Source organism: Diadema antillarum, unplaced genomic scaffold, assembly GCF_040938485.1.
Source record: "Diadema antillarum isolate AM-2024a unplaced genomic scaffold, OU_Dant_1.0 seq00000102_RagTag, whole genome shotgun sequence".
In the NCBI taxonomy this organism is placed as follows: domain Eukaryota; kingdom Metazoa; phylum Echinodermata; class Echinoidea; order Diadematoida; family Diadematidae; genus Diadema; species Diadema antillarum.
Genome location: NW_027271189.1, coordinates 700,695 through 717,939, shown reverse-complemented (window position 1 = coordinate 717,939; position 17,245 = coordinate 700,695). Strand labels below are relative to the sequence as shown.

The following is a 17,245-nucleotide window of genomic DNA, read 5'->3' as shown; positions in this document are numbered from 1 at the left end:
AGGTTTCTAACATTTTTTGGTTAGATAATGAGAAACCTCTTTAAATATGAAATATGAAAGAGCATGTAATTCTCTGAGGAATTCAATGTTTATTTGATGAAAATTGGTTTTGGAATGGCTGAGATATCAAAAAAAGAGCGATTCTTATGAAGTATGGGACCCACACTTTATCACAATCGCTCTGTTTTACTTTGTTTTTGGATGTTTCAGTAATTCAAAACCCAATTTTCATCAAATAAACTTTGAATTCCTCTTAAAATGGTATGTTCTGTACTATATCATAAGTGTTTTCTTGATATCTCACAAAAAGTTAAAAGCCCAATTCTCATCTCCACCAATACTGTACCATCCCTTTAACCTGTTGAGGATTAGCTGACTTTGTAGTAATGAATTTTCCATTCCCACCTGCCTGAGTATACTCGGGACTCGTCTCCAACAGGTTAAAATGATGCATTCTGACTAATCATGAACAAAATTCCAAAGAAATATCAACCGACTTAGAAGAGACAATATCCAGTTTACTGAAGACAATCTTTTTTCTTTCCTTTTTACAATGCTACTGCAAAAGTAATGCATTCTACTTACCTAACAGTTGAACTAACAGATAACAGGAACTTGCTGAATCAATGAATTATGTATGTGAGAATTTCCATACATGACACAAAGAGACATCCTGTAAAAGTGGATATTTACACATGACTAATTTTTCGTGCTCAGCCGGGTAAGAAGAGTTGCGGGTGTTTTTAATTCCACGGAATCAAGACATCAACTACTGGAACATATGGCAAGTAAAAATATTCGTGTGCTGTTATTTTCTGGTTGTGCGAAATGCGCAAAAATCTTAACACCGCAAAAATTTCCAGTTTTACAGTACCCTATTAAAACAGAGTCACGTATCTGGTAAAGCAGTGCCTAAGATTCCTTTGGGACACCAAAACCAAATGCATAGCATGTCAGAACATTTCCATGATATATAAGGGACGGGGGAAAATAATGGCCAAACTCCTACTTTTTTTTTTCTCAGAAATACACAGTTCTGCTCTCTCAATGTCCCTACAATCACTAATACCTCTAAGCATCACATTCCCTTGCACTTCCTTGACAGCCTCAAAGCTTGTGAATGTATTCATGAACCACAGGGACTGGACAGTAGGGAATTTCCCTGCCAGCTTCATACTAAAAGCACTTAAGTACTTATTTTTAAGAAGCTTCTCATTAGACCGGCTTTCACGTCGCCTCGAGTTGCAAAGATTGAAAGACCAACAGAGGTTGCATATCTTGTTTGGTCTCTGCCGTGTGATCAGCCCATATGGTATGATGGCTTATGTCGACTTTCTAATCACATCATAACCTTCAAAGAGTTGAAGACATTATTCATTGAAAAACTGAGGAAGGTTTCAATTAAGCTTTTGTAGATCAAAATAGCTAATTACAGTAACAAATTGAAACCTCATTCTGCTCCCCCTAAAATGTAAGTGTCATATGGGGCTAAATGTATAAGGATGAATTCAGTCTCTGTTTGCGATTACTGTTTAATGATAATGTAGTGTGTAATTTACCCAGGGTTGTCTCTATGGTGCATGCCTTTTTCTCCGTGAGATAAATGCCTCTATTATTAGCTCTCAAGTCTTGCCAAGTATTATTCATGCTTCTGGGTCAAAGGGGACATCTTGTTCAGGGATGTATTGTATCAGGTGAGATCCAAACCCAGGCCCTCTACTTATTTAAGAATCCAGAGCTAAACCCACTCTACCAGTGCTCTCACCGATTCATATGATATCAAATGTGCAATAAAAAGTCACTAGAGGCCTGAAATGAAACTCGGCCAAGCTTATCTGCATTGTTCATTTATAAACCCTCATAAACTTTCATAACAGACAGTTATCAAATGGAAATCTGTTTAATCTGCAACCTCACCACAAGCATGCCTTTCGTCATTTCTTCAAGAATTAAAACAACCACACTGTCCTTAATTTATGGGAGTTAGTTAATGAATCAGCAGAACGAGGTAACCACTACTGAGAGAGGAATATATACAAATTGTCCTCTGTCTCAGCGCTAAACATCCGTTGCCATGGAAACGGTAAGTTGTGCAGAAAGAGAGGGAAGTCGACTCACAGACTGGCTTCCTCAGCTAACCACTCTGACATTTGTCCCACAAAAACCCACACACACTTCACCAGACTATCAAAATGATGAATTTTGAAAATTTCATCACCTGCTTTGAAAAATTGGCATAGTAACCAGAGCCAAGCTGATGTCAAAATACTCCACTATAAATAAGTTACAGTTGCCTCTTCACAGTATCCTATGTACTTTATACTGACCAGAAATTTGCAGCCTCAGTACGATACAACTTGTATCAAATCAATGCAGACATGTGTAGCAAGGAAGAAATACGGTACATAAAATGCATGTATGTACTGTAAAAGTGGAAATTTTCGCGGTGTTGAAATTTTTGCGCATTTCGCGCAACCAGAAGCTAGCGCGAAAATAGAAGCGCACAAATATTTTTGCTTGCCGTATGTTCCAGTAGTTGACGTCTTGATTCCGCGGAATTAAAAACACGTGAAACTCTTCTTACCCGGCCAAGCGTGAGAAATTTGGCACGCGAAAATATCCACCTTTAGAGTACACAAGTCCTTCCAGGATGACAAACTCACGTGAAAAATGATGATACTGAACCCATCCCCTTCAAGATTCTCATAATTCCTAAGACTTGTGTTGAACCCACTCAGTTTGCATAAGCAATGGATTATAATGTGCCCTGTTACATCATACTGTAAATGCAAAAATTTTCACGGTACATCAATTTTCATGTAGTTTGCGCTACCTTTGGCTGGTGCGAATTCCAAAATCTGCAAAAATATCTTCACAATTTTCTCTGCTTATTGTGAAAGGGGTTGATAATTGCGCAGCTCAAATTCAACAACCCATGAATACGTTTTTGAGCCGCTCAGTGCCAAAAATTAATCACGCGAAAATATTGATGTTTGCAGTAACTGAACCTGACTGACAGACCTAATTATTGGATGGTATTCACTTCAGAAGATAACACACATAGATGGTGTGAACTTATACTTATCAGTCCAACCTGCACTAGTTTCCTTGAAATCAACATCCCAAAGCTCCAAACCATGCCAAGTGATCAGGATTTCCGGAACAGCAACTAAATGCTCCAGAATATTTTTTCTAATTTCACACTAAGATAAGTTTCTTTTTAAGATAGATTTCTGACACAAGAATGCCTGTCTGAAATAGTCTCACTATGAGAAGACAGCATCGGCACTCACAAAATGCACAATTGAAATTATCGCACAATTGCGAAGTTGGGTAGAGCTCAAAGAGCACGCAAACTCACCGCTTTGAAGTCCTCTTCGTATTTGCGAACTTTGAGGCAGAAGATTAACCGGCATTCGTGATCGCACCACGTGTCGTCAAACTCTCTCTCCAATCCTTCCAATTCTTCCAATAATCTGATTTTTGACAAGAAGACCATTTCAAAAATAAAGAAAAGAAAAATTTAGCTGTATCTTCACACATAAAATGTACGCATGAAAACAACCCACAGAAATAGGGCATGACATTTTATGCTAAATCGCCCATTAGCCGTATGCAAATATAGAAGTTCTTTTTAAAAAAAGGTTAAGGAGGAGTTGCCTGTGAACAAAATCAACTCCAACATGAACCATGGGGGAGACTAAATGGTATTTCTAACAAAGCATTACACAGATTTTGAAATATTTGGAATGCATTACAGAAACTCAATTGGTCCGAGTTTTCAAAAGAAATAATTAAATCATATCATTATGTTGAATTCAACACCATAACAATTTCATTCAATCAACTACTTTCAAACTTTCTGTAATGAAAAACACACAAAGCAAATGACAAGGCTTATTACTTCCCTTTAATACAAAGAAGGATATCGAGGAAACTGTGACACTGCCAAAAAGCTTCTTGAAATAACTTTTCTAAATCTTAAACAGAATCTTTTTGAGGGGCAGTGCCAAGAAAGCTTTTTGCCAAAGATTTTCAAAAGCTTCCTCTTTGAGACAAGTCTGGGAGGAAAAGCTTTTAAAAGTAAGACTGGATGGGGAAAGGGTGCAGCAACATTTTCTTCTTATTTTCTTTTTCTCCTTCTTTCTTGTCGCTATGATGTACCAGGAAAGTTGCTAACGCTGATTTTGGCAGTCTGAAGGCAGTGGTTCAAACTGCACTGCAGAAATAACACAATGTGGACTCTTTCAAACAAAAACAGAAAAAATGGCTAAAAAAGTTCACCCAAGATGGAAAGCTAACATTCAATCATCAGCTACATGTGAGGTGACAACATGGCTTCCTAGTACTTCCAATTTGGGATTCAACTTTCCTACAGAAAAGCACACACTGCATTTAATCTCATTTCAGGCATCTCAACGAGGATTTATAGTGATATCAATTCAGTCTCAGTTTTGAATTATGATAGTCATAGTCGTACAATTATAATAATGATGATGATGATGATGATGAATGATACTACTACCACCACTACTATTGCTACTATTACTACTACTGCTACTACTGATCATGATAATAATAATAATAATAATAATAATAATAATAATAATAATAATAATAAAAAAAAAAAATAATAATAATAATAATAATAATAATAATAATAATAATAATAATAAATATAATAATAATAATAATGTTGATAATAATAATAATAATAATAATAATAATAATAATAATTATAATAATTATAATAATAAAAAATAGTAATAATAATAAATAATAATGATAATAATAATAGTAATAGCAATAACAATAATGATAATAATAACAAAATAAAATCTTTACAGCACTTCATATGGGCGTTACTAAGCAAATGAAAAAGAACAGAAAAGCTGTATTAATTATAGAGTACAAATTTATAAAAAGGATAGAAAAGAAGAGAAAATACAGAGTGGTCATTTACTTTTCTATTGCACATTGTGTGAGTAGCTTGTCCGGATTCCTCTCTTGACCATCACCCATGGTCTTCCTGAGGCAGCTCAGAAGCGTCTGACCGTACTTGACCGCCGACGTTAGGTCCTCCTTCACCTCCATCCGACGCTTCCGCTGGTCGATTAGCAGCATGGTGGCGCTCTCCGCATTATTTGGCATCTCGGTCCCCTGCAGCTCTTCTGTAAGGGCACGGACTGTCGTCGACCGCTCCCGACAATTACTCGCAAACCTCTCGATGGCCTATTCATCACAGAAGGACAAAGATCAAAACACAAGAGTATTGATGCTACTGTCATTTAAAAAGTGTTTGGCGAACTCTCCAATATTTACGTTTGTATTTAAGAAAGGTGTTTTCACTGAAATTAAAAGGCATTACTACAAGACTAGACACAGTCGCAGCATGAAACTTTTGCGAATAGGAGCAGACAACCTTTTTCTCTACATGGAACTTTCATGAACTGCCACTGACACTCAACGCATTGTGCAGATAAAAAACTTTCACATGCATTTTACTTTCGCGAATCTTGGCTCCTCGCGAAATTCGCGAAAGCTTCATGCACACGAAATCTCTGGTTTTGCACAAGCTCTGCATATAGTCCTAGGGATGACAGACTTCTGTATCTACAGAACAGATAGCAAGTTTTCATAACTACTTGAATATTTCTTGATCTTCTACTTAGCATAATGTATTAAAACAAAACAAAAGAAAAAAGTTCCAATGAGGAACAAATCATGTTACCAGTGTTGTCATTGATTTTCTCTGACAAATTTGCTCTCAGCCAATCAGATGCAAGAATTTCAGTAGCTTAAAACAGTTGTCAGTACCTGACAAGTTTATGAAATGCTGCCCAGATGAAGCCTAGAGAGTCAAAAAGATTCCCCCCCCCCCAAAAAAAAAAAACCCCAAAAACAGCAAATGCAGCTTTTTAAACTGTACAATGTTGTCACTCCATTATAATGTGCAAGAACGTGATTGATTGCAAGAAGTTCATGCAAATAGTGCCACAAGCTGAAGTTCATTGATTCTTCTGCACAGACCTGAAATGAAAATAGGTGCATGTTACATCACGTCTACAGCTGTAGTCACTACTATTAACCTCCATTTTATGATACCACGAAACACATTTTAAACTGTATCTCCTACATTTCTTTGTACTGATTCTAAGAAACATACTTCTTTAGAAGACTTCTAAAGTGATTCTGGCCATATCAGCATACTGCTGAGTAATCCAACAAACCACAAACTGGCCAGATTGACGGCCTCGCTACCTAGAATCATATGTGCAGAGGAAACAGGTTGATTTAGGAAACAAATTGGCCTCGTTACTAATTCCCAGGGACTACAAGAAGCAGACATCCCTAGACCAAAAGCATCAAAACCAAATGAAATATCCCATCCCATCATACCCCCCTCCCATATCCCCTACCCTCCCCGAAAATTGACTCGCCTGACTCGCCTTTCCTTCCCTGGGGGCGAGTTAAACGTGATATGGTCACGAAACTATAATCGGGATTCAGAGAAACAGGAAAACTAACTCATTTTCTCTTAATGAGTTTGTGTGCAAAAACAACATGTTTACTCAAGGGGGCTTCCTGTTGTTTTTTGGGCTTTATTTTACTCTTTTTTGTTTGTTTGTTTTTATTTGGTGTTTGCATTTCATCTGATGACAGTGTAAGGCAGTATTTGAGGCATTACGAGTAGAAACAAACACTTGGCTAACATAGAACTTGTTCCCCTGTGGAAAACCTAAAACATATCATACTTGTAGAAGTCACAAATACTGTCATATCTAACAAATTACTGATATTTTTTTTTTTTTTTTTTTTGGGGGGGGGGGGGGGCGGGCATGGAGGATTTCACTAGGCCTGCATGGATAAAACAAACAAACACGAAATTGCACAATAGCTACATGCAAACTTTAGGTCTGTATTACTTATTAGTGTGTATATTTTGATAAACTAGAAACTTCATAATCATGCTTATTTTCTAATTCATGAACGAGTAAAGCAAATGGAGGATGAGTGGAGCATCATTGAGTTGGGACAAAGAAAAAGAGAATTTTATTCAATTTCAAAGTTTTCATGCTTTCACAAAATAGTGATACCATGAGCAAAGCACAAGCCCAGATCAAAAAGGGAATGTGTCAATGATTACACTGCTTCCCACTGATTTGTAAGAAAAAAAATCACGACTTTGGGTCAAAATTCTGAACCTTTAATCAACTCCCCTTAAAATTTGCCTTTGCCATTTAAATTGATAAACTTACACTTATCTGAAAGAAAATATGGACATCTATCTTAGATTTCATTTAAAAAAGGGAAAGTTATTGAATGCTTATGCGTTGGTTGATATGAGAGTTGGGTAACAATCAATAGTAAAATGTATATGTCGATGAAAAATATAATAAATTTGTATGAATAAGCAAAATTAAATCTGTTTCCTCAAATTTGTATGAATAAGCAAAATTAAATCTGTTTCCTCAAATTTGTATGAACAAGCAAAATTAAATCTGTTTCCTCAAATTTCATTCGACACAAACCACTAACTGCAATAGGTCATTAAAATCTCTATTGACTATTACTATTACTTTAGTCATTCCATGCTGAATTCTGAAATCCCCATGGACTTCATACACACGCCACCAGGTTCCCGTAGGGAACAGGTTAACAAGCTATGCTCTCTCGAAGCATTTAATGGGAATACTCAAATATTTCTAGGATTTCCTTTGAAGCATCACACCCTCCTTAAGTAGGAAATTGCCACTTTGAGTAATGACGTTATTTGCTGCGGGAGACATCACTCCGGGAAGTGAAATGTGATCCTCTCTAAGACATACCAGGAAGGAAGAAATGATTGTTTAAAGCTGGGAGTCAGTATTTGTCTCTTAAAAAATGGTCTGATAAGCTTTCAGCACATTAAAGGACAAGTTCACCTTCATTAACATAAGGATTGAAAGAATGTAGCATATTAGTAGAACACATCATGGAAAGTTTGAGGAAAATCATACAATCCGTTCAAAAGTTATGAATTTTTGAAGTTTTTGTGCAGTCACCGCTGGATGACAAGACTACTGCAGTGTATGATGTCACATGCGTACAACAATATAAGGAAAATATAAAGAAAATTTCACAAAATTTCACCTTTTGAAAAAAGTACACATTCTCTTGACTCGTTACTGACATACACTGTATGTTATGGGCAATATTATTTCCATTGCCTATAGAAAGAGGCAAGTCAAGTGCTCTTGTATTATGCGAAAAAAGTGAAAATATGTTGAATTTTCTTTACATTTTCTTTATACTGTTGTACTCATATGACATCACAAGCCTTAGTAGTCTCCTCATCAAGCGGTTCCAACACAAAAATTTTTAAAATTCATAACTTTTGCATTGATTGTCCAATTTTCCTCAAAACTTTCACTGATGTGTTCTACTAATATGGCTGCATTCTCTCAATCCTTATGTTAATGAAGGTGAACTTGTCCTTTAAGCACATTAAAATGATAATTATGTCCTCTACACCTAAAATTCTTCACATGCTGAGAATTTGAAGTTACAGCTGCTGTGTAGACTCAAGATAAGAATGATAGGATTAATCTCGTGGCACTTGAAAGAAATGCTGAAATCATTACACAAAGGAATAACATTGTACCATTTCATTCTTATTGTTTTGTGTGTGATTTATCATCACACCACTGTAATCATGCATTTCAAATTTTGCAATTTCAAGCCAAATTTATAGTAGGTGTCACCATATTCACATGTATATCTCTACTGAGAAATGTTGTCTTTTTCTGTAACTCTATCTTTTGAATGCTAAACTTTCCTTTCTTTTGTTCTCTCTCTCTTGCATTTCCTACTGATTAATGTTTGTACCCTCCTTTTCTCAAAACTGCTTGGAAATTCCCAGAAGAAAGGAAATTGATACAAGAGCCATAATGAGAAAAAAAACAACAAACAAACTGACAACTGCCTGTGGCATCATAAGAACTGTAGAATTTAGGTTTTGATTCTCTGCTACATGTAAAACACGGCTGATAGCTTCTTGGAATCATCCTTGTGGCTTACATTTCTGGTACCTTTATTGCAAAAATGAAAACATACTCATATTACATATTTCACTTTTGCTTCTGTAACTGTGCTACACAAAATAGCATAGTGTGATTCACACTCCAATTTTGTGTGAAATGGGGGGCACTGTGGTATAGTGGATAAGACTCCCGACTCCCGATCGGAGGACCCGAGTTCGAATCCCGCCCAGTGCTTTCGTCCCTGGACAAGATGTTTTACCCACTGTGTCCCTCTCGACCCAGGTGTATAAATGGGTACCTGGCAACGCTAGGGTAATAATAATAGCAGGGCCCTCTGGTAGAACAGTGGCAACGCTGAAGAGGCTACCCTGGGTAAATAAGACCTTATTATTATTATTATTATATATCAAGCAGCTTCTCAATGATAATTGTATCTTAAAGGTGCATGGTCCCCGTGTTTTAGTCAAATGCGTACGCGGGCGCACGGCGCAAGTTTCCTATAGAGACCTACGCTCTCGACTTCTCTTTGGCGCTTACGCTTTGGCCCACTTTCCCGAGTCCGAAGAAGTCCGATTCACTGTAGTCAGTGGTCCGATCACAGTTCGGCTCATGATTCGGCTGAGGGGGATGACAGCTTTAGCAAACTTCTTTTGTGATGTCATAATAAGAAGCACATATGCACGCACCCTGGCATTACTACAGACTGCGCGATGCGCAGAGAAGACAACAAAGGCAACGTTACTTAGCAACACCTACGCACTTTACTCTTGATGACAGCTCTACTTCGGTAATCTTCGTATCAATGCTAACGATGATCGGCAGTATCATCAACAGCGCCATCTACACTACCGGGACTATGCCCCTTTAATTATTATGGTTATTTTTTCCTTCTTCATTTACAGCTTTATAGATACAGTTCTGCAAATAACTGATTGACAGAAATCATACATCTTTAAAAAGTCTGCCAATAACAAGAAGACATATTCTATGATCAGCTGCTGGAACATCGTAGTTGATCCTGCTTGCCCCTGGATTCTCCAACATTCCACAAATATTATCTACTTAGCGATGCTAAGTAACCCATTTCCATTAGACACAGTCCAAGTTGAACACTGGCTCAGCTTCCATTCTACAAGGACTTTCCACCACCAAGAGACCAATTATACTTGCCGGAAACAACACGCCTTGTTTCAATTATAACATAGCGACTTGTGGGCTGTGTTCTAAGGTATTAGGTACTATCATGAGAAAACTGACGATTAACAAGGGAAGGTGGTTTTTGGTTGTCAGGAGGGAAAAACTACACAGGAAGAAGTAGTTATGATCTATCTGCAAACTTTGCAACAACTTTGAGTTGTTACATAGCTGGGAGAAAACCAGAGAATACATTTTTTTTTCCCTCCTCAGGTTAATTAAGACCCACTGACTGGATGAGGACATGTTACATTACAGAGACTCTATCATGCTTCTTTCATGGTTGAAGCTAGACACTAGAACTAGAACTAGTGTCATTTTAAGTTGATAACTAATACGACTAAGAATTGTTTAATTTCCTGATAATATAGACCATATTTGTACTTTCATTTCGAGCATATTCACTGCTTCTTTTATCAATAATTAATGATTACTAAAGAAGTAATTGAGTTCTCAATCAATATCTCCAATTTTTAAACTATTGTCAATATAATTCATTTGCAATTGTAGCTCTGGCTATGCACATTACCTTATATATATGATACTATGTATTTTTTCAATTACAATATAGTATAAAAAATGAAATAAAAAACCCTGCAATTACCTGCTGCTGAGAGGTAAGGACTCCTTTCATAAGCAAAGATTGTTTAGCAAGTCTTATGAAGTAATGGTTGACACTAATTCAAGAACTAAACAAACTCCATCACCATCCAAGATCATTTAGGTAACAAAAGAAATGAAGTAGATGGCAAAAGATAAGGTCAAAAGCTGTGCTTAACTTATCAACGCTTCATCAAGGGATTTTCTTTTGTAAATCGTAATCAGTGCTACAAGATTCTCAAGGACAAGGTACATAAAATCTGATGTCAAGACAGTGAAAAAGGCGGTGAGGTGATGCAAGAAAAACAAGCGGATTAGGATCATAATTGGGAGCGATAAATAACAGGATACCCGGGCCTCCGTGGAGTCCTTACTCGATGAATGCCAAGTTTTGACGCTATTTTGGTGATGGACTCAATTTTTGCCTCACTTGTGCCTTGTCCAAAGGCACCACATACATGTAATAACTGCCAGGGCTTACTCAGCAGCATCTCAGACAAATTTAGCTTTTGCTTGTTTGTCTCATAATTAGTTCCTGCTGTCATCGATGTTTGATCTTCTCCTTCGCTCTTTGTCTTTGATCTTCTGAAACTTTTCTCTTTGTTCATATTTTCCCCCTTTCTCATAATATCTCCCCTCCGTATTGCTCTTTGTGGTATGGGCGTATTCCATTATCTTTCCTCTTCTCAAAATGGTTGGGTTCAGTTTACGAGAAACTCTAAACTTATCTTCAGTAATTCTGTTCCTTCTGGACATCCATGTACATAAAGTACTGTAAAATCAGAAATTTTTAAGTGCATCTTGATTTCAGAAATTTCGCAAGCCAAGATTTGTGAAATTAAAATGCATGCAAAAGTTCGTGTTAACACTATAATGGACTGGATGCCAGTGGCAATTCGTGAAAATTTCACGCCGGGGAAAAAGGCTGTCGGCTGCAAATCGCGAAAAATATCATGCCACAATATTTCTTGCTTTACAGCATAAACAGCCTCTGTACAAACACACACACAAAAAGAGAGAGTGAAATCCACATCCCAGGCCATGTGTATAGAACTTCTATTCCAGCAGTACAATTTAGCCCGTTGAGGACGAGTCCCGAGTGTACTCGGGCAAGCCTCTATGGGAAATGCGCGTGTTGTAGCAAAATCAAACTGTCCTCAATGGGTTAAGAGTAAGTTTGAGGGTTCACAATGGCGGTGGCAGTGGTGTCAGAAGGGGTATTAATTGCCACTGGTTTTCTTCACGACCAACAATTCACAGAATTCTTGACGGAAAGGGAGCACAAATCTCACCCATAAGATGGATAACGACACTGATCAGTGACAATCGACAGGTGGTGAACTCTAGTAGCCAGGGTAGCGGGTCACTTTACTCTGACTCACTGACTGATTCAAGGGGTACTAGGCTCCCTGTCACTACTCTAAGGAATGTCCTCTATTTCCTTCCCCTCATGTCAATCGATATCATGCTTCAGCATGCAAATCCATCATTATGATGTCATAATGTGGTAATCGATGTCATAATGCAGTAATCTCAATGTTCAAGGTAAAGCCATCAAAACAAACAAGTGATCGGCAGTCAATATACATTCTACCTTACACAGAGGTACATGTAGGGCCTATGTTGCACTTTCAGCATCAATGCAACATTATAAAATGTTTCAGGGGTTGCACTGAAATTGAAATTTCACTCTTCTATCACAAGATTTTGTTTTCCTGAAGTGGTATTTATCTTATTACCTACAGCTCAGAGAATTTTATTTGTGTTGCAAAAATCTTGATTCACATGAATGTGAAACAAACGAAGAACTTTGCAATAATGCGAACTATGTTTAGATCGTTGCAATTGGGCTCTATCATGAAATCTTTGAAGGCTTCCGTGGCGGTAGAACGTTGGGCGGTAGAAGGCCTAACGGTGCACCACGTATTTGTTCCCTTGAGAACGGCGAGAACATGCTTGCCGAAATGTCGGGACTGGGTAGGTCCTTTTCGGGTTGGGCCAAACACATACCCTAGAAAGAATATGAGGTGCATCGTCAAGCCTTCTACCACCCAATGGGCTCTATCATCTAAGCAATGCGGAACCATGTGCAGTGTATGATATCAAATCACGTAATCATTCACACCGCAATAAGCTTGAGAGCAGCAATGCAAATTGCAAATAAACTTCTTTCCAAAGGACAACAGTAATACATACTGCTTTTTTGTATGCATTTCCTCCACTCCTTTTCTCACATCTCCTGGAACTATTTCTTTTTATTTTAACTGTCATATCACAAGCGGTGCACCCATGAAATTTAAGCTGAATTATGTATTCATTTTGGAGCAAGCGCCATGAGCGCCTGACTTGGCGGATACCGGCGCTATACAAGACTTCATCATCATCATCATCTCTCTTCATAGATACATTCTTTATCTGCTTTTCTCTGCACCATGAACATCTATTCATGATGGATACCGGCACATACATTACAAGTGTTCAATTACTATCATTATCATTATCATCATATTGAATTTGACTCAACAACCCTATCTGCTCTGTGAAGAGTGGAGTATCCCAACCAACACACCATGACACCTTCACTCATGTTTTGTTTGCATCAACGTCTTCCTATCAATACCAAGACCATCTTACATTGCATTTGGAATACTGCTGTCTCTGTGGGAGCTCCTTTGACGATTGTCTTTTAAGGATCCAGGAGTGACGGTTCACTGATCGGAAGATGCTCATCTTTCCAGACTCGCAAACTGCCTCACTCTCCAATTCTTCAAGAACTTTCCATTTTGAATTGAATGGGACTGACAAAAGACACACCCTGACATTCGATTCCAAGAGAAAAGAGAAGACGTAGCACACGAAAAACATGCATAACGAGGGTAATCCGAATCACATTTCCATACAGAAACTCCCCCAAGGTTGCCAGTCTAGAAACTCATCACATATTTTCTCTGAACCATCCATCATGAAGTAGCATGTCCACTGTGACATCTGCACAAAAATTTGATCAGGCTTGGTAATCCTTCACAAACTTTCCTTGATTTGCAGATACCATACATTCACAAATGTGTTTCCATATCCCACCAGAGGTGGTGTACGTCAAACTGCATAATGCAGAGAGAACGAAGAGATGGATTCATCAGATCATGTTGCCGCGGAAAAAGGAACCTCAACTGAAATCTGCAGGTACTTCCTACCGGACACAAGAAAGAGCTGAGTTCCTCAACAACACACGCCCTGGCAGAAACGCAAACGAACTGTTTCAAGCTGGCTATAAGCTCTTGGGAGACTGGAGTTTCACAAGAACAAAGTGTTTTTCTCTCCTCCTGATCAACCCTTTCTTCAGCCTCTCAACTTGACAGTAATTGATTAGAAGGTTGTTATTTCTGGTTAGGAAATACCATCTAGGGCCCTGAAAATTGCTCCCACACTTTTAGCCACATGCATTGTGAATGCTGTCTTGATAGGGCAAAGCACACACTTTTTTGTGTGTCCATGTGTTTGTCTACAAGTATGGTGTCCTATTCAAGGACTAAAAGTGAAAAGATCATATGACAACGGCTAAATTAGGATGAACTTTGTGTCTCCTGACTCTTGTAACTGAACCATTTGGCAGTTACGGAGAAAAAGAGAGCTCTTTGAAATTTGGAGAGATCTCACATTTGTAACTCTTTCTTTTTTATTTAAATGAAATTTAATTTATTTGAATTTTTCAACAGAACATAATAAAGGAAAATTACAAATGATGTCCAGTAAACATTGACTGTCAGACAAACACTAATTGACACTGGTTTTAATGCAGAAAGATGGTTTAAAAAAAAGTTCCAGGGTATAAAGCAGAGATTAAACACTCACTGATGGTGGATATATCACACAGAGATCTGACAATGAGAAATGTGACTACACAACCGTGCACACAGTTGAAAGTAAAGTCTGCCAGATGAGAAGCACAAGGACATTAAAACTATACAAAATTTATGGAGATGCTCTTCTGGCTATTGCTTCATGACATGTTCTCAAGCTTCTTCACGAGTAAAACACACATACATGCACACAAATAAATTACTAAATTTGGAGCTAACTGCAATATTTGAAAGATATCATAAAAGATGTTGGGACATATGCACATATTTCTGAGCTTATAGCCAGAGAAACTTACATACACTACACTGTTGTTTTACTTCCTTATTGAGAATTTGACAGTTGAGATCTATTTACATCCTGATACACTTCACAATGTCACTGGATCCCTTTGTACATGCATCACTCATAGTACACAGTCCTGTCAAGTCCTTTAATGATATAAACCGAAGCCAGGAAGCAACAAATATACTGGTAAGCTCTGATTAAAGCGATGAACATACAACTGTGGTACACACAGTGTTTTGGGTTACTAACTTAAAAAAGAAATGCAGTCCAAATATAAGTTAGTCTGATAAGAAAGAGTAAAATATTACGAGTTCAACAGTATAATTTTGATCGAAATTAGACGAAAAATAAGGAAGTTATGACATTTTGAAAATTCGCTATTTTGGAGGGAAACAGTTCTTGAACAGTCAATATGAATATGCAAATGGAAAGTGAGCATGTCATCCCCTGACAACTTGCCATATAGTTTGTGCATAAAATTTTGAAATTCCAGTTTTTCATTCAAACGCAATTATGCCCAAGGCTCAAATCCTTGTACATCTAACTGATCACTATTTGAAGTTATTTGACCAGGAATAACATCATGCTTCAGACTTCAATGACAATAAACATTGAATTTTCATCATTCTTTTCTTTTTTACACGATCAATGGAAAATTGTGAGGTTATGACAGAGTTAGCTCACTTATTTGCATATTCATACCCACTGTACAAGAACTTTTGCAGAAATCAGCAAAATGTTTTTCATCTGATTTCAGTCAAATTTTTACCATTGAATGTGTAAGATTTTATTATTTTTTTATCAGACTGACCTATATTTGGACAGGATTCCCCTTTAACTTATTCCATGTAAGAATCTGAAAACCCTATAGGCTTTGTACATGAGCTATCAAGTTAATGTAGGCTAAGAGTTTACTGCACAATATGCATCACAGGTTCTCCTTAATTTCCCTCTTCATTTCTTCAATGAAGATTTTTTTCTTTCTCTCTGTCCATCACAAATGGGCTCATGCCAAGCACTAAATATATATACATTTATATAATATATATATATTATATATTTCATGAATTTCAGTATGAACATATCTGTGTAAATCTTATGTATGTCCTCAGCTGATGTTTCAAAAGTACAGTTTTGGTGATGAAAGTGATTAAGAGCATTTATTATAGCACCATTTGTCTGAAAAAAAAACCCCACAAAATAGAGATGCCTGGCTCCTGCAATAATATGTCATACATTATTTACAAAGTTGCTGGAAAAGACAGTTTTTAGAAATAGTACATTGCTATTGAATGTTATATTGAATTTGAGATTTGTGGAATTATGTACTGACACTTGTGTTTTACAGCTTTGATGTGCAAACACAATAGTAAGGGCTTGCAAACTTCCTACTACTAATTATTTGAAATTGCAATAAAAACAACAGAAACTGAAACTTTCACATGTGCTTGTCATGAATTGAAAGCACTCAAAAATTATTGATAGCAGAAACTTAGTTGACAGAAAGAGTCCAGGTGTGTAGCTCAGGCGTGGCAGAAAAATGTATTTTACATCTATATGTATATGAGAGATTATAAAAATCTCTGAGTCCAGGTGTAGCTCAGGTCTGGCAGAAAAATCTATTTTATGTGAGAGATTATACAAAATCTCTGCTTTTAACTTCATTTACCATGAGATTCAGTGGAAGAGATTCCTTTACACATGGTCTTCAAGATGAGAAAAGACAAAAGTTAGACAATGATGCTGTGGTTGATTAAGTCATTTAAAATGATGAAATAGTGCTAGTCTCTATATAGGGTGTTTTAAGTTTTGCTTAAATTTGTGTTTCTTTACTACCAAGAGCAAAGCAGAGTAACTTCTTCAAAGAGAATTTTTTTTTTTGTAAACCTCACGTCAGTCTTCCTAGTATAGACTGAAAGCTATCTCCCCAGCTCCATTTCCCCCAAAGTTTCCCTATCTCTGCCTGCCTTCCAGCTTACAGTCGCCTTGTCTATCCTTGATGTGTCAAAACTTTTCCTGAAAATTAATAACCATCTTGGTTAATCTCATACTTCCCAGGGAGGATATACACAAGCTGCCTATGTCTTCTCAGATGGGTGTAAAGGTGAACACTCTTTATGGGGCAAGTGTGAGAAAAAAAAAAACACATTTTGTTTGATTCTACAAATCTGTGTATATCATCTTTCACGGCAAATATTTGGTAATGTAAGACAAACATACATTGGTTGTTTGTCTGAACTTACACAGCATCAAAATCATTAAGATAACTTAAAATCTATTCA

At 37.1% G+C, this 17,245-nt stretch overlaps 1 protein-coding gene across 3 annotated transcripts in view; it reads right to left on the bottom strand.

Annotated features, from left to right (window-relative positions):
- LOC139726858 (guanine nucleotide exchange factor DBS-like) overlaps positions 1-17,245 on the bottom strand; it is a 198,950-nt gene that overhangs the window by 54,609 nt on the left and 127,096 nt on the right. For all 3 annotated transcript variants that reach the window (XM_071637853.1, XM_071637851.1, XM_071637852.1), the window contains 2 exons: positions 4,964-5,232; positions 3,362-3,476 (listed from right to left, as the gene is read on the bottom strand). In XM_071637853.1, coding sequence (XP_071493954.1) covers positions 3,362-3,476; positions 4,964-5,232 — 384 coding nt within the window. The remainder of the gene's footprint in view (positions 1-3,361; positions 3,477-4,963; positions 5,233-17,245) is intronic.